Source organism: Thalassophryne amazonica, chromosome 13 (genome assembly GCF_902500255.1).
Source record: "Thalassophryne amazonica chromosome 13, fThaAma1.1, whole genome shotgun sequence".
NCBI lineage: Eukaryota > Metazoa > Chordata > Actinopteri > Batrachoidiformes > Batrachoididae > Thalassophryne > Thalassophryne amazonica.
Window position 1 is genome coordinate 69099024 of NC_047115.1, and position 24709 is coordinate 69123732.

The 24709-nt window shown below is 42.9% G+C and overlaps 1 protein-coding gene across 1 annotated transcript in view; it reads right to left on the bottom strand.

The window, feature by feature from the left end:
• birc6 (baculoviral IAP repeat containing 6) overlaps positions 1–24709 on the bottom strand; it is a 346340-nt gene that overhangs the window by 218060 nt on the left and 103571 nt on the right. Inside the window, exons 35-47 of the mRNA XM_034184474.1 lie at positions 18134–18349; positions 17699–17882; positions 17394–17567; positions 16533–16660; positions 12078–12231; positions 11860–11976; positions 6076–6236; positions 4592–4718; positions 4281–4391; positions 2256–2514; positions 1533–2104; positions 446–621; positions 240–336 (exon numbers count right to left, since the gene is read on the bottom strand). Of these exons, the coding sequence (XP_034040365.1) occupies positions 240–336; positions 446–621; positions 1533–2104; positions 2256–2514; positions 4281–4391; positions 4592–4718; positions 6076–6236; positions 11860–11976; positions 12078–12231; positions 16533–16660; positions 17394–17567; positions 17699–17882; positions 18134–18349 (2476 nt within the window). The remainder of the gene's footprint in view (positions 1–239; positions 337–445; positions 622–1532; positions 2105–2255; positions 2515–4280; positions 4392–4591; positions 4719–6075; positions 6237–11859; positions 11977–12077; positions 12232–16532; positions 16661–17393; positions 17568–17698; positions 17883–18133; positions 18350–24709) is intronic.

Here is a 24709-nt window from a genome sequence, read left to right on the forward strand (position 1 = left end):
TATATATATATATATATATATACATACACACACTCGCATTTGTTTACCCGCTAATATGGTACAGCAATATTTTAGAGATTAAAGTGAAGCTAAAATATGTAGGTAGTAGTTACACACAAGTAGAAAATTAAGAGTCTTAAAAAACTGTTACTAAATTAAAAACAAATTTCAACCCCCCCCCCCCCCCCAAAAACAAACAAAAAAAAAAACACCACTTTAAAGTCTGAGTATACACCTACCCATGTCGTGGAAAACTTTGAGGGCCTCGCTGGTATCCAACACTCGGAGTATGAACCACAGAAGAGGCTCAGACAGTTGACAGGTGGACAGAGACCCCTAAAAGTATTTAAAACAAAACAGCAAATATTAAATGTTTTGTGCAGTCGTTTAATGAAGGTTATCTGCACTCAAATTTAGCCTGACACAGAAACGGCTTCATGCTCACCTGTCTGCCCATGTAGCCACAGGCCATATATGTGAGGATGGGCTGTAACATGACCTGAACTGAGGTGGCCCTCTTGCTGAGGGTTGTGAGGATGGTGAAAAGTCCGTCACCTACTGAGATGGCATCCAGACCTCCATGGAAGTTTTCATGTTTGGTCAGGTGGAGACCGCTGGCTCCTTTAGGTGAAACAATAAGGATCGTCATCTTAGCAGTATTAGTCTTTCACTTTAATTTAGTTTTGTGTTTTTATACATCTCCTAGTGAGGTGGTTTCTTTCAAAATCTGTATATTTGTTTGTTAGGATTACTCATATGAGTGAACAAATTTTCACAAAACTTGGTGAAGTTTGCACATAAACCGAAACAGACATGATCTATGAAATCGGGGTCAGGGGGGATAAGGTTATTGTGACGGGGCATTTTAGATGTTGACGCCTTGGTGAAGGTTTGCTGTATATGGAGTGCACTTTTTGCTGAATGTTCAAAACAGCAAATATATGAAAACATGCCTGACTTTGGATTAAGCAAAACCTAAGAAAAAACTTTTGGAAGTCTGCCGCAAATGAGATAGCATGACACTAAAAGCAAGACTTATTTAATGCCCTTTTGCTTTACACCAAGAAGGTCCTGGCGTTAAGTCCACCCACACCTCTTCTCCTAGTCGATCTGGAGTTTCATCAGGATGGTTGTTCAGGAGGTAATTATACAGTAGCTTACAGTGAGTTTACCAAAAACATATTGGTACTGCAATGTTTTCAAGTATTTAAATCGGAAAATATAATCCCCGATCCAAGGACCACGTATCCACACAAACGTAAAAAAAAAAAAAAAAGTAGCTTTTGCAACAGAATACTATTGATGGGGAAATGACGTAACACTGGTCCTCCCCCTCTGGAGGAATGCAGACGCAATTAATACAAAACAAATACGTGTCAATACTCTACTGAAGATGGATAATAAACAGATATTTAGATCAGCCTTTTCTTCTGATTTGTGTTTGTATCAGCAGCAGCATGCTTTTTGTTAATTCTCTCAATTATTTTTGTACAAATATAAAACAACTTTGCACACCATGCAGTGTATCATACCTATGATCATGGCCATGGCACTGCTGTTACACTGGCCCAGTGCTGATAAGATCTGGCTCATTATCTGCTGATTGGCCAGGACCAAGTCACTCACACCTGTCGGTGGGCCCTGGCTGGATGGGGACCCACCAGCCATGCTCTCTTTGCTTCCACAGACCTTCTCCTCATCCGATACGCTGCTGTCCGCTGTGCCACTGCCCGCTGGTGGAAGGCGCCCACTGAACTCTCTGTCCCCTGACAGAGGGAGCTGGACCAGCACGTTGACCAGCTTCAGTAAATCAAACATCAGCTGATCACGTGTGGTCTCACCACAGACTGCCTTTGCATCTCCTGGCCGAATGATATTAGCAAACAGACCACCAAAACAGGCCCGGGCACCCACAGAGCTGTCTGAGCCACTGCGAGAAACCACTTTGTCTGAGCAGGTGATGTAGTGATGAACCAGGAATGTGATGGATTCAATGACAGAGGAGATGGTGGCAACGGACACCACTTCATAATTTTGCTCCAGCGTAAACTCCAGCAGTTTCACCTGGGCATCCAGTGGACCCTGACCTGACTGGAATGGACCCCTAATGTGTCAGAAGAAATAGTTACTTAAGAACGCCACCAAGGGTGTAACTACTGCAATTTCTAAATATGCAAAGACAATAGGAATTGCTGATTGTGTCATACACATTAGACACAAACATTAATGAGGGGAAGCAAGCAGAAATTACATACCTCTCAGAAGACAATATATGCATAAGTTTGAGCAGGAACTCGCTGAACATCTGTGGACAGGTGGAGGACAGGTGGACCTGCAGGCGGCTCAAAAACTCGTGCAGAGCTTGGGTGGCTGTGGGTCCCACCTGAGAGCTGTGTTGGCTGGTCCCATTGGTGTTGCTGCCCGATAGGAAGCGCACCAGGACGTGAATGAGGTTGGGATCAGATACCATTTGCTGTGCTGTGCTTTCCTGAGAGTGCATCCCATTGCCAGATCCTGAATGCCGCAACAGAAACAAACTAATTAACCTACAAGGCGTAATAACAACAGAGAACTTTAAAAAAAAAAAAAAAAAACTATGTATGTTGTATCAGCTTCTCCCTTTTTCAATGTGAGAGGCCACAGCAAATCCGATATGGATCTACATGTTGGTCTGGCACAGGTTTTACATCAGAAGCCCTCCACATTCCACAGAGGACAGGCAGAGGTGGTTTTGATGGGTGAATGTGAGGCATAATTGTAAAGTGTTTTGAGCGTCTGATGCAGATGGAAAAGTGCTATATAAATGCAGTCCATTTACCATTTGAACCACAAATCTTATGCTCTGGAAGCAAGCACACTAACCACTTAGCCACCACACTGCCCCCCCCAAAAGTGCTTCATTAAAAAAAAAAAAAAAAAAAAAAAAATTCCTAATTTTATATTTTAGTCCATTAACTACACAATATATGTACATTATTCCTGAGAAAAATACACTGAACAGTATCAATTAATTAATTACATACCACTTTAAAAATTTATTGCTTTATTTTTTTTAATTCTGTATGTAGATTTGTTAATTTATTTATTGAGTAATGGACTGGACTGCATTTATACAGAGCTGATCAGCATCTATATCACAAACTGATGCCCCACATTTACCCAATCACACATATGCACACACACCGATGTCAGGGTGCTGCCATGCAAGGAGCCCACGACATACCAGCAACTTGGGTATTAAGGACCTTGCCCAAGGGCCCTTAGTGATTTTCTGGGCAGATGGGGGTTTGAAGAGAGGATCCTCTGGTCTCAAGCCCACTGCTTAACCACTTTACTTTAAAGCATTTGCCCCATGGCAAATCAACACAAGGCCACTCTCCAAACTCACCTTGACTGCACATTTAAGGATGCTCTCATATCCAAAACACAAACACACACAGCTAATTACACAACTTCCTACAGGCTACCTTCACTTAATTTTATTGGGGAGGTGATGGTCAAGTAGTTAAGCATTGGGGTTTGAGATCAGAGGATCCTCGGGTCTAACCTCACCCAGACTGGAAAAGGGCCCTTGGGCAAGGTCCTTAATCCCCCTAGTTGCTTCCAATTTGTAGTGAGCACCTTGTATGTCAGCACCCTGACATCAGTGTGTGAGTGTGTCTGTGTGAATGAGAAGCATAATTGTAAAGCACTTTGAGCTTCTGATGCAGATGGAAAAGCGCTATACAAATGCAGTCCATTTACCATTTATATTTCTGCAAGCGCTTTACATATCAGCTAAACCAAGTTATTGTCTCCAACATAGTTCTTCATTTGATATTTTGTCCTTAAAGTAGATGTTAATCACTCTTCTTAATACAGATCTTTGGAATAATCTATACTGAACTAGAATTTGTTGGTTAGGGACTATATTTTGCTTTTAAGTATAGGCGTTTACTGCTTTAATCGTGAGGTTTAGAGAAACTTTTCCTGCTTCAAGCATGCATTCGAGTTTGTTGTATGAAAAAAAAACAAACAAACAAGGGTAGTCCTTTCCTTCTATTTATGTCGATTAGACTCCCTACGAGCTTTCACTGCACTCTTGTCTGAATATGCATTTAGATTCCTCTTCTTGGTGGTTTTTGGGATTGTGATTTTTCATTTTTCATGTTTATGGTGGTCACTGGTTTCATTGCTTACACACCACACACACAAGAAACAGTAAATGTGACAGTTTAATGCAGTCATCCAATTGATTAGTCATTGATGGCACATGAGGACAGTAAGAACAAAGCTCTTACCACAGGCTGGCATGTTGGTCATCAGGGTCAGAGAGTGAAGCACCAGACACCATGTCCTCAGGGATGTGTTTGGGTACCATGCCAGCACTGTTAAGAAACTGCTGATGGATGCTGCACACACAAGGACACATGGTGGATAACTACCAAACCAAAATCAATTAACACATATACAACAACAAAAATGAGAGAGATGAACTGCTTCAGCAGGTGGGTTGGTCTACAGTCTTACGCACAGAACCATTGTATGCATTTCTTATAATGCCTCACAGCTATTGTAAGAAGAGTTGCGAAGAGGTTGGCTGAGTGCTGACCTTGATTTAGTGGGATAGTGGGAACTCTGCCTGCATTGAACATGAATATGTCTGACCCATTCTCTTCACTACCACCGGAAGTTGTGTTCAGGCTCAGTGTTAACCACAGCTGCAACAGAGACTCCAGCTAAAAAATGAAAAAGAAAACACAAATGTGTGATATTAGGTAAAAACAGGAAGACCGTAAGAACTCACTTTCATTCTGACTTGTGTAGATATCAACATCACCACAAGTATTATTTGAACACTGAACAAAAATATAAAAGTAACACTTTTCATTTTGCTCCCATTTTTCATGAGCTGAACTCAGATATAAAACATTTTCTATACAAACAAAAATCCTACTTCTCTCAAATGTTCATAAATCTGTGTTAATGAGCACTTCTCCTTTGCAGAGATAATCCATCCCACCTCACAGGTGTGATATCAAGATGCTGATTAGACAACATGTTTATTGCACAGGTGTGCCTTAGGATGGCCACAATAAAAGGCAGATTTGTGAACAATATTTGAGAGAAAGAGATCGTTTGTATATCCAGAAAATGTTTTAGATATTTTGAATTCAGCTCATGAAAAATGGAAGCAAAAACAAAAGTGCTTCCATTACATTTTTGTTCAGTGTATACTGTAGATTTTTGCTCAGTCCAATTGGCTTTTCAACCATACATCCACATTTTAACTGGGTTACTGAACTGTGCAAGAACATTACATTATAAAACAGGAGGCCATCAAATACTGTAGTTGTCTTGATAAAGTATTTTTTTTCTTTAATTTCTAACTAAATCTTTCGGCTGCTTGCTTGTTTTTTTCACTCTGGGGTGACACAGCAGATCCAAGGTCGAGCTGCATGTTGATTTTGTTACAAGTGTTACACCGGATGTCCTTCCTGATGCAATTCCACATTAAACGGAGAAATGCGGTGGGGTTTGAACCAGAAGCCTTCCACACTGAAACCAAATGCACTAACCACAAGCCCTGCTTCTAACTTAATTTTTTATCCTGATTAAATAAAAATCCTTACAGAATTGTTTCAGCCCTACAAATCAGTTCAACACTGCACCATTTAATTGTAAATCCTTACTCTGCAAGTTCTTCAACTGAATGATTACCTTTAAAACAGATTGTATGACACTGTTGAGTACAACAAAAGAAATTCTGTCGATAATAGACTTGAGCTAATCATGTGTGGGTTGGCCAGGGTAAGAAAAATGATCTGGAGCAGGGTTGTGAGTCTGGCATTTTTGTTAATAAAAAAATGTCTTGCAAAAGAGTGCACAGTGGATACTTTTATAGCTACTGTATAAACAACTGGAATTATACATTTAAAATGCAACATGAGCAAAGTACATGTGGGACACATTTATAAAGGATGACTTTACTGAGGAGCTTTAACAGCCTTAAACCCTGCTGAGTTTTGAATTGCAGAATCTCCATATGCTGACTTGTAATTTCTTTTTGTGGATCCAAGCACAGCATGTGCTGACCTGTACATGATAGACCTGAAGCATGGAGAAGAGCTTATTGAAGCAGGCACTCAGCATAAAGATGGACGAGGGCTGGACCATCACACTGCTGGCCGGAGGCAACCCTCCTCCATGCAGAGCCCTCAAAAGAGAGTCATCAGTCCCATTAGAGGCCTGGGGCACTGGGGAGCCAGAGACAAAACAAATTAAATATGTGGGAACTCAAATCAAAAAACACAGCAATTCATTCATTAATCCCGCCCCCCCCCCCCCCCCCCCACACACACACACACCACCATCACAACCTCCCCTTTGACATGCAGCTCCTTGATATTTTAATGACAGATTGCTGTTCACTGCTTGATTTGAGTCTCTGTTTCTAAACACATCTTTCAACAACAAAGACACAGTTAATATCTCTCAGGCTTGCTTCCTCATGAGTTAGGAATCTCAAAATGGAGTTTTTGTAGCCCAGATGTACCGTATCTTCCAGAGTATAAGTCGCACCGGTCCAAAAAATGCCTCTTGATGATTTAGCAGGTTTCAAAGTGAAGCTACTGACAGGTGCTAAAAGTGCTAACGCCGTTAGCATACAACATTAAATCTGACGAGGGTTTCACTCAGCGTGTCTATTGCAACTAGGGATGGGTATTGATAAGATTTTATCGATATCGATACCATTATCAATTCTGCTTATCGATCCAATTCCTTATCGATTCCCTTATTGATACCTCGTGAATTTTCTGTGTACTAAAACTAGGCTTTACAGGTTTTTTATGTCAACAACATTTTATTGAGTCTTACAGTAAATAAATATTAAATTGGCCACTGGATCCTTGCTCTCTGGACATAAATAGAAAAATAAAATCTATTTTTGGTCAAAAGCATTTCCTTTCAGACATTAATGGCATGATTGTCTCTCCATACATCTGAACTGAGCTCAGCTGGGTGCTCGAGTCTGCAGGTGTGCAGCCATACAGTCTTGAGCAGTGCAGAACATTTCACTTTGGGAGGAAAAAAAACAAAAAAAAAATTTTGATCAATTGCAGTTTATTGTTTGTATTACAATGTTTGGAAAGAAGTGTCATTTGTTTTAAACGGTGATTCGCTTTTAAGTTATTAATTCCGAGCGACACAGCATTTGGAGCAATGGAACGGAGGATGATTCTTGTTTCTTTCTCGCAACAAGACAGGAGTCCCAATTAGTCACTCAATCCGCACAAAAGTGACTCAAGATTGACATATTTCAATGGCTTTGAGTGGGATTAAGAAGCCGAGTTGCCGCTTCTGAAGAGGAGCGAAGCAAAGATCCAACAAAGCAGTGGATGAAAGCACTGCTTCACTGGTTCAAGGTTCAAAGCAGCGCCGCGCTGCAGAAATGGTTGATTACAGAGCCGCTGCAAGGTCTGTAATCAATGTAGAGAAATGATCATTTTTCTGACAAACACCCTCAAAAACAGCCGACGCCCTGAAGGACCGGAAAGGGAATCTTTAAGCAAACAGAATATTGATTTCGGTGAATTGAATCATTTCTTAACAATACCTGAAAAAACAGGTTGTCGATACCCAACCCTAATTGCAACAGAGGCGTCTGATCCATTAAGACGTTTGCGCTCTACGAGGTATGAGCGCGCGGTGCTCAAGTTTGGAGTATTTTATTTCAAACACCTGGAATAATCTGGCTTGTTGTGCAGTGAAACCTACAGTTGCCTCCTTGCTGCCAGCGTCCTGAAGTGCTTTAGCCAGCATCCTCCTTGTAAGAGCAATACACTTAGTTTCCTCTTTTCATGGCTGTCTATTATACATTTATTTTACTCAAGACATGACAACTTGCATGGATATTGTTCAATAATCACTGAAATAATGCATATATCTTTTGTTGTCTGTGTTTTACAGGGCTTTCTATTTGTGTGATGTGACCTACAGCTGCCAGCACCATGACAGTTTCACCGTCTATGAGTAAGGGATAAATAAACAAATCTTAAATCCTTTCTTCAGCATCCTTCTTAATTCTTATTTAATGGGATACTGTTCAGTATATGTTATTATGGACTTGTATGTTTATATGTATTTCAACGGGGGGGTGAGTTGGCACAGTATCTACAGGGCACTACACTGCCCTTGTGGGTAGTGTAGTGTCTGATGCGTTCTGCAACCATCTCTGTTTGTAGAAACTTTGCATAATTTATTACCAACCTTGAAAAATATCAGCTACCTATTTTATAAACACGACCCCATTTACAGCCCATGGTTCCCCACCGGCAACATGCTAGTTAGATGTTGGTTCTACTGTGGCGACACAGAGTGAAAAAAGTGAGCAGCCGAAGGGACTTACCATATAATGACATATAATGAACCAAAATGTGCATTTGTGTTTATTGTTTGAACCTTTTTATTGTACAGTCTTTCACACAAGACCTCAAATTACCTTTATAAAGTGTCAAAAGAGTTGTTTATTATAGTTTGCTGCGTGTTTTGAATGTATGTGTGTGGAAAATTATTTTTAGCTTTATTTTTCCCTTGCCTATTTTTGATTGTAAACCTTTATTACACTTATAAAACACAACAAAAACATATATATTCTGAAAGCACAGGTTGTCCTGAAAAAAAAAGACATAAAATTTGATTGTGGGATGCAGGGAGAGCTACCTGTCCAAAAAATGCCCTCGGACCCCAGAGGGTTAAGCAAATGAAAAGACGATCCTACGTATGTGATGCAATGCGATTAAAACATTTGAAAACTATTTTGTAGCATATTTATAAAAGATAGTCTCATGTTAATTTTCTTCTTGTTCTGGAAAGAGCTGTCCTTGTACAACCCCTGGCAAAAATTATGGAATCACCGGCCTCGGAGGATGTTCATTCAGTTGTTTAATTTTGTAGAAAAAAAGCAGATCACAGACATGACACAAAAGTCATTTCAAATGGCAACTTTCTGGCTTTAAGAAACACTATAAGAAATCAGGAAATATAATTGTCAGTAACGGTTATTTTTTTAGAACAAGCAGAGGGGAAAAAAATATGGACTCACTCAATTCTGAGGAAAAAATTATGGAATCACCCTGTAAATTTTCATCCCCAAAACTAACACCTGCATCAAATCAGATCTGCTCGTTAGTCTGCATCTAAAAAGGAGTGATCGCAACTTGGAGAGCTGTTGCACCAAGTGGACTGATATGAATCATGGCTCCAACATGAGAGATGTTAATTGAAACAAAGGAGAGGATTATCAAACTCTTAAAAGAGGGTAAATCATCATGCAATGTTGCAAAAGATGTTGGTTGTTCACAGTGACATGACAGCCACCACACTACGGAACCAGTTTGAGTCCTGTTGGCATCCATCCAGACAGCCAATCAGCCCATCACAACATCTTCAAAGTAACCATCTATCTGCCATATTTGGGTGAAGCATGGATGTCCCCTTGGCCTTTCCAAGCTACTATGGTGTTCAACACTCATGCACCTGCATGCTGGATCATCCCCAGAGAAATGCACCACACAGCCGATGTCCATTCACAATGCACGTGACACTCATCATCTGAGTTTCCTGAAGGAAATATTCATTTGATACAGTCATCCCAAAGATACCCAAGAATCCTCCAAAGAGACCAAGTACCAAAGACATATACGAGGTCTATTAGAAAAGTATCCGACCTTATTATTTTTTTCAAAAACCATATGGATTTGAATCACGTGTGATTACATCAGACATGCTTGAACCCTCGTGGGCATGCGAGAGTTTTTTCACGCCTGTCGGTTACGTCATTCGCCTGTGGGCAGTCTTTGAGTGAGGAGTCGTCCACCCGCTCGTCGATTTTTTTCATTGTTTAGGAATGGCTCAGAGACTGTTGCTTTGTTTGATAAAAATTTTTTCAAAACTGTAAGGCACAACTGAGTGGACACCATTCAATAAATTCAGCTGGTTTTCGGTAAAAATTTTAACGGCTGATGAGAGATTTTGGTCTGGTAATGTCGCTTTAAGGACGGTCCACGGCGCCTGACAGCGATCTGCGCTTCGAGGCGGCAGCGTCTCGCCGTTTCAAGTTGAAAACTTCCACATTTCAGGCTCTGTTGACGCAGTAAGTCGTCAGAGAACAGAGAACTTTCAGAAGAAGTCGGCATGAGGAGTTTATTCGGACATTCCATTGTTAACGGTCATTTTGTAATGAAAGAACGTGCGGGCAGAGTCGCATGTCGGGCTGGACCCGACCGCGGGGGGTCGCGGCAGGAAAAACACCTCCGTTGGAAATCTTAACGGGCAAGTTGGAACATGCCCAAGCTGTTAAACAATTTCTCAGTTACTCACTTGTTGAAAGCCATTAAAAGCCGCCTGAATTCTACAAATGGTTTTCAACACGAAGGTGTTTTTCCTGTCGCGGCGCACACAGATTTGCCGAGTCGTCACGGAAACGACTCGGCGAATTTGCGCGTACGTCTTTCATTAAAAAAATGTCCTTAAACAGTGGAATGTCCGCATAAAGTCCTCATGCCGGCCTCTTCTGAATCTTCTCTGTTCTCTCACGATGTCCTGGGTGAATTAAGCCTTAAATTAGGATGTTTTCAGCTCGAAACAGGCCGACGACAGCGCCTGGAAGCGCTGCAGGACGTCCCGCTCCGTGGGAAGTCCTTACACCGACAGAAACACCCCATAATCTCTCATCAACCGTTAAACTTTTCACAGAAAACCAGCTTAATTTCTCGAATAGTGTCCACTCGGATATTCCTCACAGGTCCAGAAAAAATTTTGATAAAGCAACGCGCGCCGTCTCGAGCAGCGTGTGAAACAAAGGAATTCAGCCGAGAGGGCGGGACCACATCTCACTCAAGGCCTGCCCACAGGGAAATGACGTCACCGACACGCGTGAAAAAACTCACGCATGCGCACGAGGGTTCAAGCATGATTGGTGTAATCGCATGTCATTCAAATCCATATAGTTTAAAAAAAAAATAAAAGGGTCGGTTTATTATCTAAGAGACCTCGTAGTCACTGTCCTAGGTTACTGGTCAGCATCTAATTCTTATAACCAAGCAGTAAGACAGAAAGCACAAGGACAATTAAGACTTGGACCTTCGTTCTCCTGCATAGATATCAGCATCAACAAACACCTGTGTCAAGTGACCTTATGAGTCTGTAAAGCACTTGCCAGATGTCTCTCAATCTCAAAGGTTGAGGACACAGACGCACGACTATTACTAAAGAGGTAAGTGAATGTCTCTATAACACCCAAAGTATGAGGTCATTAAATCAAATCTAGGAGAATGCGCTACTGCCGTTGCGAGCTGTTAATGGAAACACTGTCATTTAGCTATTCTGCTTTGTCGGCATTCTGTAACTATCACTAAACTTTTGCACAAGACTGTAATGGGAATACAAGTATTGTCTTGTGGCACAGAGAAGAATTTTCTTCATTAAAAAAAAAAGATGTGAAATTGTAGCTAGTTTACTGGAAGGCACATGAGCAAAGATTTGACAGTTGTTCTTGCATTAATCTGCCACAAGGTTAACAGCGGATGCCCTTCCTGACAACTCCACACCTCACGGAAAACGGGCAGGGGTGGCTTTGAACCGGGAATTTCCCGCAACGCAAACAAGCGCACTTAACCACAAGGCCACGACCACTGCTCTGCAAAAAATATGCAAAAACTTCTTCAAAATAAGCGACCCACACACAAGAGTGAATTTCACCTAATTCAGCTCAGCACTTTAAACTGTAACATGTCCTGCGAGGACACATAAATGAAACCCCTTCCAATATCCCTTTTCTAATCCCATGATGGTGGGGGATAAAGAAAAACATGATACCTGTGGAGGAGCTTGATGTTAGGGCCTGTAGAATGGAGTCAGCTTGCAGTGTTGCCATCATTTTGAGCATTAGTTCAGCTTGCTGCTCTAGGCCGACTTCAAGGCGGGCATCCAGTGCTGTGGGACATAGAAGCAAATGGTCAGCTTGTCCACTGATTGAGTTCAGAGAAGTCAGAAAAGCGGAGAACCATATTTGAACAAACTCACTGTGAACTCACCTTGTGACACAGAGACTGAAAGACCCTGTGACCCAGGTTTTTCAACAGCAACTGGAGGTTTGGCCACCGGGATACCGACACCCCCAATGTATGGATTGCACCCATATGTACCATAATCAGCACCCCAGTAGTCATACCATGTACTGCTTATAGGCTGAGAATAGATGCATTTAGAAGAAAAAAAAATGAGGGCAAAAAAGAAAAGCAGTCTTTCGAGTCTTGATGCACCAGTTTCTATATTTGTTCCTTCACACAAGTTCAAATTAAAAGATGCTAAATTATTTGCTTCAAATGACATGAATCTACAACCCCTGGCAAAAATTATGGAATCACCGGCCTCAGAGGATGTTCATTCAGTTGTTTAATTTTGTAGAAAAAAGCAGATCACAGACATGACACAAAACTAAAGTCATTTCAAATGGCAACTTTCTGGCTTTAAGAAACACTATATTAAATCAGGAAAAATAATTGTGGCAGTCAGTAACGGTTACTTTTTTAGACCAAGCAGAGGGAAAAAAATATGGACTCTCTCAATTCTGAAGAAAAAATTATGGAATCACCTTGTAAATTTTCATCCCCAAAACTAACACCTGCATCAAATCAGATCTGCTCGTTAGTCTGCATCTAAAAAGGAGCGATCACACCTTGGAGAGCTGTTGCACCAAGTGGACTGACATGAATCATGGCTCCAACACGAGAGATGTCATTTGAAACAAAGGAGAGGATTATCAAACTCTTAAAAGAGGGTAAATCATCACGCAATGTTGCAAAAGATGTTGGTTGTTCACAGTCAGCTGTGTCTAAACTCTGGACCAAATACAAACAACATGGGAAGGCTGTTAAAGGCAAACATACTGGTAGACCAAGGAAGACATCAAAGCGTCAAGACAGAAAGCTTAACGCAATATGTCTCAAAAATCGAAAATGCACAACAAAACAAATGAGGAACAAATGGGAGGAAACTGGAGTCAATGTCTGTGACCGAACGTTAAGAAACCGCCTAAAGGAAATGGGATTTACATACAGAAAAGCTAAACAAAAGCCATCATTAACACCTAAACAGGAAAAAACAAGGTTACAATGGGCTAAGGAAAAGTAATCGTGGACTATGGATGACTGGATGAAAGTCATATTCAGTGATGAATCTCGAATCTGCATTGGGCAAGGTGATGATGCTGGAACTTTTGTTTGGTGTCGTTCCAATGAGATTTATAAAGATGACTGCCTGAAGAGAACATGTAAATTTCCACAGTCATTGATGATATGGGGCTGCATGTCAGGTAAAGGCACTGGGGAGATGGCTGTCATTACATCATCAATAAATGCAAGTTTACGTTGATATTTTGGACACTTTTCTTATCCCATCAACTGAAAGGATGTTTGGGGATGATGAAATCATTTTTCAAGATGATAATGCATCTTGCCATAGAGCAAAAACTGTGAAAACATTCCTTGCAAAAAGACACATAGGGTCAATGTCATGGCCTGCAAATAGTCCGGATCTTAATCCAATTGAAAATCTTTGGTGGAAGTTGAAGAAAATGGTCCATGACAAGGCTCCAACCTGCAAAGCTGATGTGGCAACAGCAATCAGAGAAAGTTGGAGCCAGATTGATGAAGAGTACTGTTTGTCACTCATTAAGTCCATGCCTCAGAGACTGCAAGCTGTTATAAAAGCCAGAGGTGGTGCAACAAAATACTAGTGATGTGTTGGAGCGTTCTTTTGTTTTTCATGATTCCATAATTTTTTCCTCAGAATTGAGTGAGTCCATATTTTTTTCCCTCTGCTTGGTCTAAAAAAGTAACCGTTACTGACTACCACAATTTTTTTTCCTGATTTCTTATAGTGTTTCTTAAAGCCAGAAAGTTGCCATTTGAAATGACTTTAGTTTTTGTGTCATGTCTGTGATCTGCTTTTTTTCTACAAAATTAAACAACTGAATGAACATCCTCCAAGGCCGGTGATTCCATAATTTTTTGCAAGGGGTTGTACTTAACATTTCTGCTTATATATGAACAGTGAAATCACAATTTATTCTGCTGACTCCACTCAAAATTGCAGTTTTGTGTAATCATCCAAACTTTACTGAAAATTTAACCAATTGCTGTTTCCCGCAAGTTTCACAAATAGCCCTCCCTGCACAACAAGCTCAGCTGTATTTCATCACCAAACGCACTTTCTTATATCTGTTTGGAAAGAAAGACGTGAGACTAACGTTTCACATTTTCAACAAAAATTATTGCAAATTACTGCTATATGAATGCAGAAATAAATGGGTTTGCACCATGAGTAATGTTGTGGTGAAACACAAATGAAAGTCATCCATCACAACCAGACAATGGCTGAAATGTGTGGATAAAAAGGTAAGTCCAATAAATGATTATGGGAGACACAGTTGCATCCAGATCTTTTACAAGTACTAAAATAATCAAGGTGATTTCCATGAAATATGAATCACAAACTGATAGAGGCGAATGCGCGCACCTGTGACATAAAATACTTCACCAATAAAAAGACTCATCAAAATGATTTCCCTTCATCATACACTCAACAAAAATATAAATGCAACATTTTTGGTTTTGCTCCCATTTTTTACAAGATGAACTCAAAGATCTAAAACTTTTTCCACATACACAATATCACCATTTCCCTCAAATATTGTTCACAAACCAGGCTAAATCTGTGATAGTGAGCACTTCTCCTTTGCTGAGATAATCCATCCCACCTCACAGGTGTGCCATACCAAGATGCTGATTAGACACCATGATTAGTGCACAGGTGTGCCTTAGACTGCCCACAATAAAAGGCCACTCTGAAAGGTGCAGTTTTGTTTTATTGGGGGGGATACCAGTCAGTATCTGGTGTGACCACCATTTGCCTCATGCAGTGCAACACATCTCCGTCGCATAGAGTTGATCAGGTTGTCAATTGTGGCCTGTGGAATGTTGGTCCACTCCTCTTCAATGGCTGTGCAAAGATGCTGGATATTGGCAGGAACTGGTACACGCTGTCGTATACGCCGGTCCAGAGCATCCCAAACATGCTCAATGGGTGACATGTCCGGTGAGTATGCTGGCCATGCAAGAACTGGGACATTTTCAGCTTCCAAGAATTGTGTACAGATCCTTGCAACATGGGTCCGTGCATTATCCTGCTGCAACATGAGGTGATGTTCTTGGATGTTGGCACAACAATGGGCCTCAGGATCTCGTAACGGTATCTCTGTGCATTCAAAATGCCATCAATAAAATGCACCTGTGTTCTTCGTCCATAACAGACGCCTGCCCATACCATAACCCCACCGCCACCGTGGGCCACTCGATCCACAACATTGACATCAGAAAACCGCTCACCCACACTACGCCACACACGCTGTCTGCCATCTGCCCTGGACAGTGTGAACCGGGATTCATCCGTGAAGAGAACACCTCTCCAACGTGCCAAACGTCAGCGAATGTGAGCATTTGCCCACTCAAGTCGGTTACAACGACGAACAGGAGTCAGGTCGAGACCCCGATGAGGACGACGAGCATGCAGATGAGCTTCCCTGAGACGGTTTCTGACAGTTTGTGCAGAAATTCTTTGGTTATGCAAACCGATTGTTTCAGCAGCTGTCCGAGTGGCTGGTCTCAGACGATCTTGGAGGTGAACATGCTGGATGTGGAGGTCCTGGGCTGGTGTGGTTACACGTGGTCTGCGGTTGTGAGGCTGGTTGGATGTACTGCCAAATTCTCTGAAACGCCTTTGGAGACGGCTTATGGTAGAGAAATGAACATTCAATACACGAGCAACAGCTCTGGTTGACATTCCTGCTGTCAGCATGCCAACTGCACGCTCTCTCAAATCTTGCGACATCTGTGGCATTGTGCTGTGTGACAAAACTGCACCTTTCAGAGTGGCCTTTTATTGTGGGCAGTCTAAGGCACACCTGTGCACTAATCATGGTGTCTAATCAGCATCTTGATATGGCACACCTGTGAGGTGGGATGGATTATCTCAGCAAAGGAGAAGTGCTCACTATCACAGATTTAGACTGATTTGTGAACAATATTTGAGGGAAATGGTGATATTGTGTATGTGGAAAAAGTTTTAGATCTTTGAGTTCACCTCATACAAAATGGGAGCAAAACCAAAAGTGTTGCGTTTATATTTTTGTTGGGTGTACAATAATAATAATAATAATAATAATAATAATAATAATAATAATAATTGCATCTAATCGCAATTTGCAAAAACACTTAAATCTGTTGGAACATACTTTGCAATTTTTTTTAATTTATTTTCAATTTTTATTATTTATTTTCTTTTTTAGTGAAAACTGCTGTGAAATCAGACATTTGAGGCAGCAACATTCACTAGCCCACAAAGTTCTGGAGGGACTGAATAGTTATAGGGTCTGTATGAGAGCAGGAATGAAAATAAAGTACAAAGTAAAACAGTAATTTTCAACATACCTTAAATACTTTGGCAGCAAGTGGATCTTTCTCTAAATCAATATCTAAAGGATCAACATCCATCAGGTCTTGGAGTAAATCAAAGTCTATTTCTTTATCTTTTTCCAAAGATGACAGAGGTGGGGTACCTTTGAATAATAAAGCAGCTTTAATATCACCAAGCAAGCATATTAAAAAAAACAAGCAAGAAAACTGTCAATGTGAAAACACAGCTGAGACCTGAGTTTGACAGAACCAGGACCAGGCTTTGTTTAAAAGGCCGATTAAAGGTAACCATATTCTATGTTGGCATGTTGCACTGAAACCCATAGAAAAGATAAAACTGTAAAAAGTTTTGTTTTAACTGAGTTTCAGGGATGTCCTAGTTAGAGTTGCACATGTGCGGGCGGGGCCATGGCATGATGAGGTTGGGTGGGGTAGCCACTTCCTTTCCTCCGCACCTTATACTCTCCCCAACTGTTAGTCAGGTGATCCTTTCACTGCTGGGTGGGGGAATAGGGTGTCAGTCCCAGTTGGAACTTGAACGAGCAACCTTCCGCGTAGAAGGCCAGTACTCTAACAGTTCAGCACTTTAGGTTGCTGGTTTTGTATCTTTCAAACTTTGATTTAAACTACAAAAAAAATATACAGAATCATATGAAGACTTCTGAATCGTGCACCATGTATCAAATAACTGTTTTTTTATTACTCCCCTTTATAATGACTATATTGTACACAGTGAAATCAACCAGTGATTACCAACTGGTTTGAAAAATAAATCACAGAAGCCCATTATTGTGATCAAAAAGTGTGTGTGGAGAAAATGTTGAATGGACAGGACTACCAACGCACTTTGGAAAACTGATGAGGCCCCAGTAGTACCTGTGATGATATCAGGCACAAGGGCCTCATCAATGCTCTCCACTAAAGGAATAGGTGCCGGCTGTGGTAGGGAGTCTTCCAAATCTGCCCCCACTGAAGAGGACGACGCCCCGGCCTCCTCAACTGCTGCTACTTCATCCATGGCATCCAGAGAGACTGGTGACAGCAGTTCACCTGTCACAAAAACACAAATCCAACTATTCTGTACCCTCAAAACTGCCAGAAGCAACTCAAACACATATCTTTAAAACAAATATTGCACCACTTCGACATGGAGCTGACAAAAAGCAAAAGAAAACACATACCTGCCAGAATGTCTTGTAACATACATGTGAGAGAGTACTGTGCCCAGGCACCACCCCAAGATATGTCTCCCCTGTTAAAGTCTGTCCCCACTAACAGGAGTAGTAGGCGCTCCAGCTGCTGCTCAGACACCACCTCACACAGATGGATTGTGGGTCTTGTGGCATTGGCTATCCTGGCCAGGACCTGAAGGGATGAAGAAGTCATTCATTTTTTCACACAATACCTTGTCTGAGGTCCTGAATTTTACAAGAAATACAAGAGCAAGTTACAAATCAAAAGCAATCTGAAGTTGACATAAATTACAAACACAGTAAATTTTGTCATCAGCACAATAATTAAAAAGGGAAATCATTTAAGTGCCAAATAGTCCACAGTTACATTACATAAATGTTCCACCAGCTCGTTTACAAAGAACCAACATAGCTGTTAAATACCTTGCAGACAAACAGCAAGAGGTCAGCGTGACAGGTGAAGTCCATTGAAAGCAGGAAAAGGGCCAGCTTCTGGACCACAGATATGCAGTGTTCATGTGCCAGTGTAAAAGGAAGCGGCTCAATTTCTGGGGCTTCTTTGGCTGTGGTGGACTCTGTGTCCAAAGTGGTGCGAGGCCATTCAGCTGTTCGTCGTAGGCGGATCAGATCTTTAAAGTGCTGCAACATAACAGGAGGGTATCTATCAAGTTATAGACAGTCAAGATACTGCATTAGAAAAGTGATAAGTCGTCTCTGAGCTGGTCTCAAACCAATGTTGGGATGAAGCGATTATGTAACATGCATCAAAATGTTGCAAGAAGGGAGTGTGGAAGTTTGACATCACGATCCCTAAGCGACCCGGATTTTAGCCACACTTTGATTCAGACCTTGGTGAATCCCACCAAAAGCAATCAAATCAATTTATGTTGATCAGATTCAGAAAAACACTTATCCACCTTGAGCTGGATTTGGCCTGAATCCCATTCAAGATGGATTGCCAACCCCAGTCTGAACTGAGTTTTACATTCCCAGTAGAATAGACTGCATTAGTAAGTCAGCAATTGTAATGATCCAACAGTCATCAATTCCAATCGAAATTATCAGCCTTAACTGAATCGAGATGACTGCTGACAATCCATTATCGTGGAGACATGTATATAAGTAGAGTTTGTTCTGAAGCTCCATACTGTGATAAACGCTGAGCAGCGTGTTATAGTACTGGAAGAAGAGCAAGGGGCAAACAAAAAAAACCCAGAAGTTTCTGTGACCAAGATAGTCTAGAGACAGCCAATGAATTATTATGTCAGGACCAAAGACCCAAACACAAAGGGGAGATATCCCCCAGATAAACAAAAGAACAAAAGTCAAAGAAATTGTACATATTCTGATGTGCACAATGGGGAATTTTGAAGGACGTTCAAAAAGACACTACAATTTACAATATATCCAACTACAGTGCATTCGGAAAGCATTCGCAGAATGGCATCATATTCAAGAAGACTTGAGGCTGAAATTGCTGCCAAAAGTGCATCAACAAAGTATTGAACACATGGTGCGAATACTTACGCTGAACAAAAATATAAATGTAACACTTTTGTTTTTGTTTTTGCTCCTAATTTTTCATGAGCTGAACTCAAAGATCTAAAACATTTTCTACATACACAAAAGACCATTTTCTCTCTAATATTGTTCACAAATCTGTATAAATCTGTGTTAGTGAGCACTTCTCCTTAGCCATGATAATCCATACCACCTCACAGGTGTAGCATATCAATATGCTGATTAGACAGCATGATTATTATTATTATTGCACAGTGGGAGGGATCATCAAGACGACGTGCGTGCAATTGCGTGAATCAACGACATGCTTGTGTCAGGGGGCTGTTAGGCTGGCCACAATAAAAGGCCACTCTGAAATGTTCAGTTCTATTTCATTCCTTCTGACCGCCAGAGGGCGGTGCTTTAATACCTGGATTATTTCATGCGCACATAGGCAGAGGTCGAGTCTTAACAAAACAAAATCAAGCCAGTAGGTGTGACTTGGGTGACGTCAGCAACCGTATATGAGCGCATGTTACCCAACATTCAGTTCCTTTTCCATCTCTCACATGAGAAGCAGAAGGTCGAACCTTTTTTGGATCGCTTGACGATCATAGCCTCGCAACCTTCCATGGTTGGAGCTGCAAATACACGTCCTCCAGAGGCTGCAAGACCACGAGTTCTCTACTCTATTCTGCTTACCGCTGTGGGTGAGTAAACCCGCTTGGTACGGGTGTTCGGTTGATTTGGCCTCAGCTCTCGGTGAGTAACTCTGTTTTACTACTAGTGAGAGGTTGTGGCTTCACTTGTTTTTCCACTACGATGTGCGGCACGTGTCACTCTCATTTTCCTATGAGTGTGCGTTAATTTGTTTCCGCTACTGTGTGCAACGCTAATGTGTGTGTGTAGAACATGCGAGGGCATGTCGCGCTGTAGGACATACCGCACTGTTTTGACGTTGTGGTATGAAAGTTAATTAGTCATTCTGAAGTTATTACACTTCAGAATGACCAGTCCCAGCAGAAGACTGCCCCTCCCTGAGCCTGGTTCTGCTGGAGGTTTGTTCCTGTTAAAAGGGAGTTTTTCCTTCCCACTGTCGCCAAGTGCTTGCTCACAGGGGGTCGTTTTGACCGTTGGGGTTTTTACGTAATTACTGTATGGCCTTGCCTTACAATATAAAGCGCCTTGGGGCAACTGTTTGTTGTGATTTGGCGCTATATAAATAAAATTGATTGATTGATTGATTGATTTTTGACTGCGCCGTTCACGCCCACATGCCCGTTTCGCTTGCTGCTGTGATATTACACTGCTACGAACTGTTGTGAGTGTTTTTTCCGCTCCTGGTCACTCTGCTCCAAATGTGCAGCTCGCTGGCTGGCTCGCTTCTTGAAATTGACACTAAGGCACTAGAACATTCCTGCTGCTGCATCTGAAATTGACACTGCAGTGCTTTAACATTGCCGCTACTGCTGTATTTGAAATTGACACTGTCGCGCTTGAACTTTGCAGCTGCTGCTGCATTTGAAATTAATAGTTGTGTTTTTCGCTCTTTCTCTACAGCTGTTGCTCCAGTTGTTGACGTCTTCTTGACATTGTGCTGGAGTTGTGAGTGTTTATCACTCCTGCTCGACAGCTCTTGCTCCACGTGCCAAGTTTGGACGCTGTGTTGTGAGTGTCTATGCTCCTGTTGCACTGTTGTTCTACATGCAATTGTGGAGTATTCTCTGACTTCCCTGCTGGTTGTGAGTGTTTTTCGCTCTTTTCCTACAGCAGTTGTTTTTCCACAGGCTGTGTCACACAGCAGCTCAGGGCTACTTTGCTATTTGGTGGCTTACATTTGTAACGCCTAGTGTCAGTCTGTGGGCTGTGAGTGCCACCACTCACTGCTGTTCTTACAATTAACACCTGGGTGTGAGCCTGGGACACTGAGTGCTCTCGCTCGCTGCACCCCAAATTTTGTGTCTCTCTTACTGCTACACCCACACGCGCTAATGTCTACTGCATTGGTACACACGTGCAATAGCTGTCTGGCACCTCTGAGCCCAGAATATGGCCATACCTTTGCCCATCCTGTCTCGGACATGGACACTTGAAACAAGCACTCATAGAAGATGCTTGCTTCAACTGTGTTTCTATGCCATTGACTGAAAGACTGGCTAGACTGTCCAGGTTTGAAGCGGAGAGGTCCTCTGCGACACTGACACCACACCTGCATAAGTGACCACATGCTGAGCCCCTTACTGCTACAGTGAAGAAGGGTGCCCATGACTTTAACTTGTCTGATAACCTGGCTTCTGAATTTGCTCAGATAAAGTCAATGCTTCTTTCTCTGCAGCCTTCTCACAGAACAGTTGACACCTTCCTATGATTATAGTGAGGAGGAGCTGACACCCCCAGTGCCAGCCATCGTGATGATGATGTGATGTCAATTGCGGCATCAGTCTTTATTTTGCGGGACCCGCTGGGTCGGATTGGAGATCAAGGTTAGGAGGAGCGTTCCCTTGCCCTTCAACCACGAATTCCCACAGTTTAGACGGTGATGCTCCTCAGGCATCTGAGTCTGGCCTGTTCGTTGTTACACGAGCCATTCAGTTAGCATTGTCACGGCTTGGTATGGATGCTACTTCCATGGAGACTGCCTCTTCTAGTGCCTTTTTAGGGACACTCGCAAGCCAGTTTCAGTGTCCCACACCCCTTGCCATATACTGAAGAGTTGCAGAGGTGCTGGCCTGACCCAAAGTCCTTCACCCATATGCCACAGGATTGCAGGGCGCTGTGCACAATGTCTGATGCACCGCAGTATGGCTTACACCACATGCCTCCAGTGCATAGTGTTGTTTGGAGCCTGATTGTAGCACCTGCTGATGCTGCCCAGCCAGATTCCTGTTGCCCACGACCTCGATGTAGGGTCACTGATGACTTCCTTACCAAGGGCTATGACACTGCAGCTCGAATTGGTCGCCTTGGGAACCCTCTGTCTCACCGTGCCCTTGCACTCTCCCAATCTCTCCAGGATAATGGAGCTGACACTGACACACAGAACATGAGTGACGTTTCACTCCGGGTGATCGCCTACATGTCATGGGCGCTTGGCAGACTGATGTCCACTCTGACCATAGCGCAGAACCAGGTGTGGCTGGCTCAGTCCCCTCTGTCTGAGGCTTGCAGGAGATCACTACGCACTCTGCCTGTTATCCCAGGTCAGGTTTTTGGCCCTGTGGCCCAGCAGACCCAGGAGCATGCTGTTCAGGCTAACAGGTCTCGGCAGCAATTTGCTGAATTACAGTGCACTCCCAGGCACCAACCTAAGCTTCCTTCAAGCTAACGGACGTGCTCCTTGGGATCGGGGTGTACCATGTCAAACCTCCCAGGAGTCTACCTTTCAGTCACCCATGGGTAGGCGACCCATAGGTGGACCACCCAGAAATGGCCACCGTGACGGACAGGACCATCGTGCTCACCCCTCAAAATCATCGTGGGACCACAGTAGCTGGGTTTGATGCGCAATACGGGGCCACCGGTCATTTCTCCCAGACACAGCTCAACCGGTGGCAGGAATTGGTCCCAGCTCAGGAACTTCTCCAGTGGGCTTTGCCTCGCATGCTGAGTCTCAGGGCTGTGCATCTGCGAAGTGTGCAGAACTACACTGCAGATTTTCTCTCACATCAGAAACCGCCACCGGGCGAGTGGCGCCTCAACACGGATGTGTTTCAGCTGATCTGGCAAAGGTTTGGCAAGGCGGACGTCGATCTGTTTGCCTCAAACGCAACAACACACTGTCGCCTGTGGTTCTCTCTCTCAGAACCACACAGCCCACTGGCTCACCCTTGGCCGGCCTGTCGACTATATGGGTTTCCTTCCCTTCCGCTCATCACACTGATACTACACAGAATATGCATGACCGATCACACAGTGTTGCTAGTAGCCCCGTACTGGCCAGGCAGGACATGGTTCCCCATGACTCTGATGCTCCTCAGTGGAGAACCGTGGCCTCTCCCACAGAGGAGGGACCTTTTGTTGCAGCTGAACCGGAACATTTGACATCCTCACCCAGAGCACCTTTAACTGTACACGTGGCCTCTGAAGGGAGAGACTCCATGTTGACCTCTTGTGATCAAGCTGCACTACAGCTTGATCACAGGGATCACAGTGCCATACAATGCCCATGCGCACTCCACTAGGGCATTGTACGGCAATAGATGGAAGCTTTTTACCCACTGGTGCAGTACACAAGGCGTGGACCCTGAGCATTGTCCTGTGCCAGTGCTGCTTATCTATCTTCAATCGTTGTTTGACAGCAGTCTTTGTGTCTCCACAATTAAAGTTTATGCTGCTGCTATCTCTCCTCGCTACATTATGGTAGATGGTCGATCAATGGGATTGCACCCCCTGATATGTCACTTTTTAAAAGGTGCTCTTCGCCTTAAGCCTCCAAGGATTGCAAGTGTGCCATCCTGGGATCTTCCATTAGTTCTTGAGGGTTTATGCTCTTCGCTGTTTGAGCCACTGGGTGCCAGTGCCCTCAGCTGGTTGTCAATTAAGACTGCATTCCTCTTTGCTATTGCATCCGCAAAGTGTGTTGGAGAGCTTCATGCCTTGTCAATTGCTGACAACTGCGTGCGCTAGAATTCTGATGGGTCAGGGGTTATTCTATGGCCAATCCCCTCATTTTTACCAAAGACGGTTTTAACATTCCATGCTAACCAGCCAGTTACCTTGGCTGTCTTTACCCCTCAATCTACTGCAGGAGCTAATTCTAGCCTGTTGTGCCCTGTTCATGCACTTAGACGTTATATTGAACTGACAGCTGCGTTTCGTAAAATTGATGCTCTGTTTGCCTGCTATGGAGGCCCCGGGAAGGGCTGCCCCTTGTCCAAGCAAAGACTCGCGCGGTGGGTTGTTAATGCTATATTGTAAGCTTACTTGAACGGTGACCGTCAACCTCCTCCAGTGAAATATCATTCAACTCGAGGCATATCCACCTCCTGGGCTGCCCTGAGAGGTGTGCCACTGACTGACATCTGTACTGCAGCAACATGGGCTTCCTCCTGTACTTTGGCCACTTCTACAGAGTGAATGTAGCTGCTCTTCACCTTGTGGTGACGGCCTCCTCAAACTGCAGCTAAGGTCGGTAAGTGCACATTTGAGGTTTGGTAAGTGCACACTCCTCGTGACCTTGGTGGTATAAGGTCATCCAGATGCTAAAGCACCACCCTCTGTTCGTCTGTGATGTGGTCATTTGTTGGTTAAACTTTGTCTTGTTGCTACTGGTGTAGCTGCGCTTGGTTCCCTGCCGAGCGGTATTTGACAGCTGTCATGCGAGGGGCCCTGCACCCTCATGCATCTTGTGTTTAAGTCTTCCGGGGTTTTCATGTCTTTTATTTCTCCTTACAGTGATTGGATTTTGTTCTCTAACATGTTAGTTTATTCATGTTCAGGTTTTATTTTCCCAGACTGTTTGTGTAGATTGTTTCTTATACACTCATTGGTTTCCTTCCA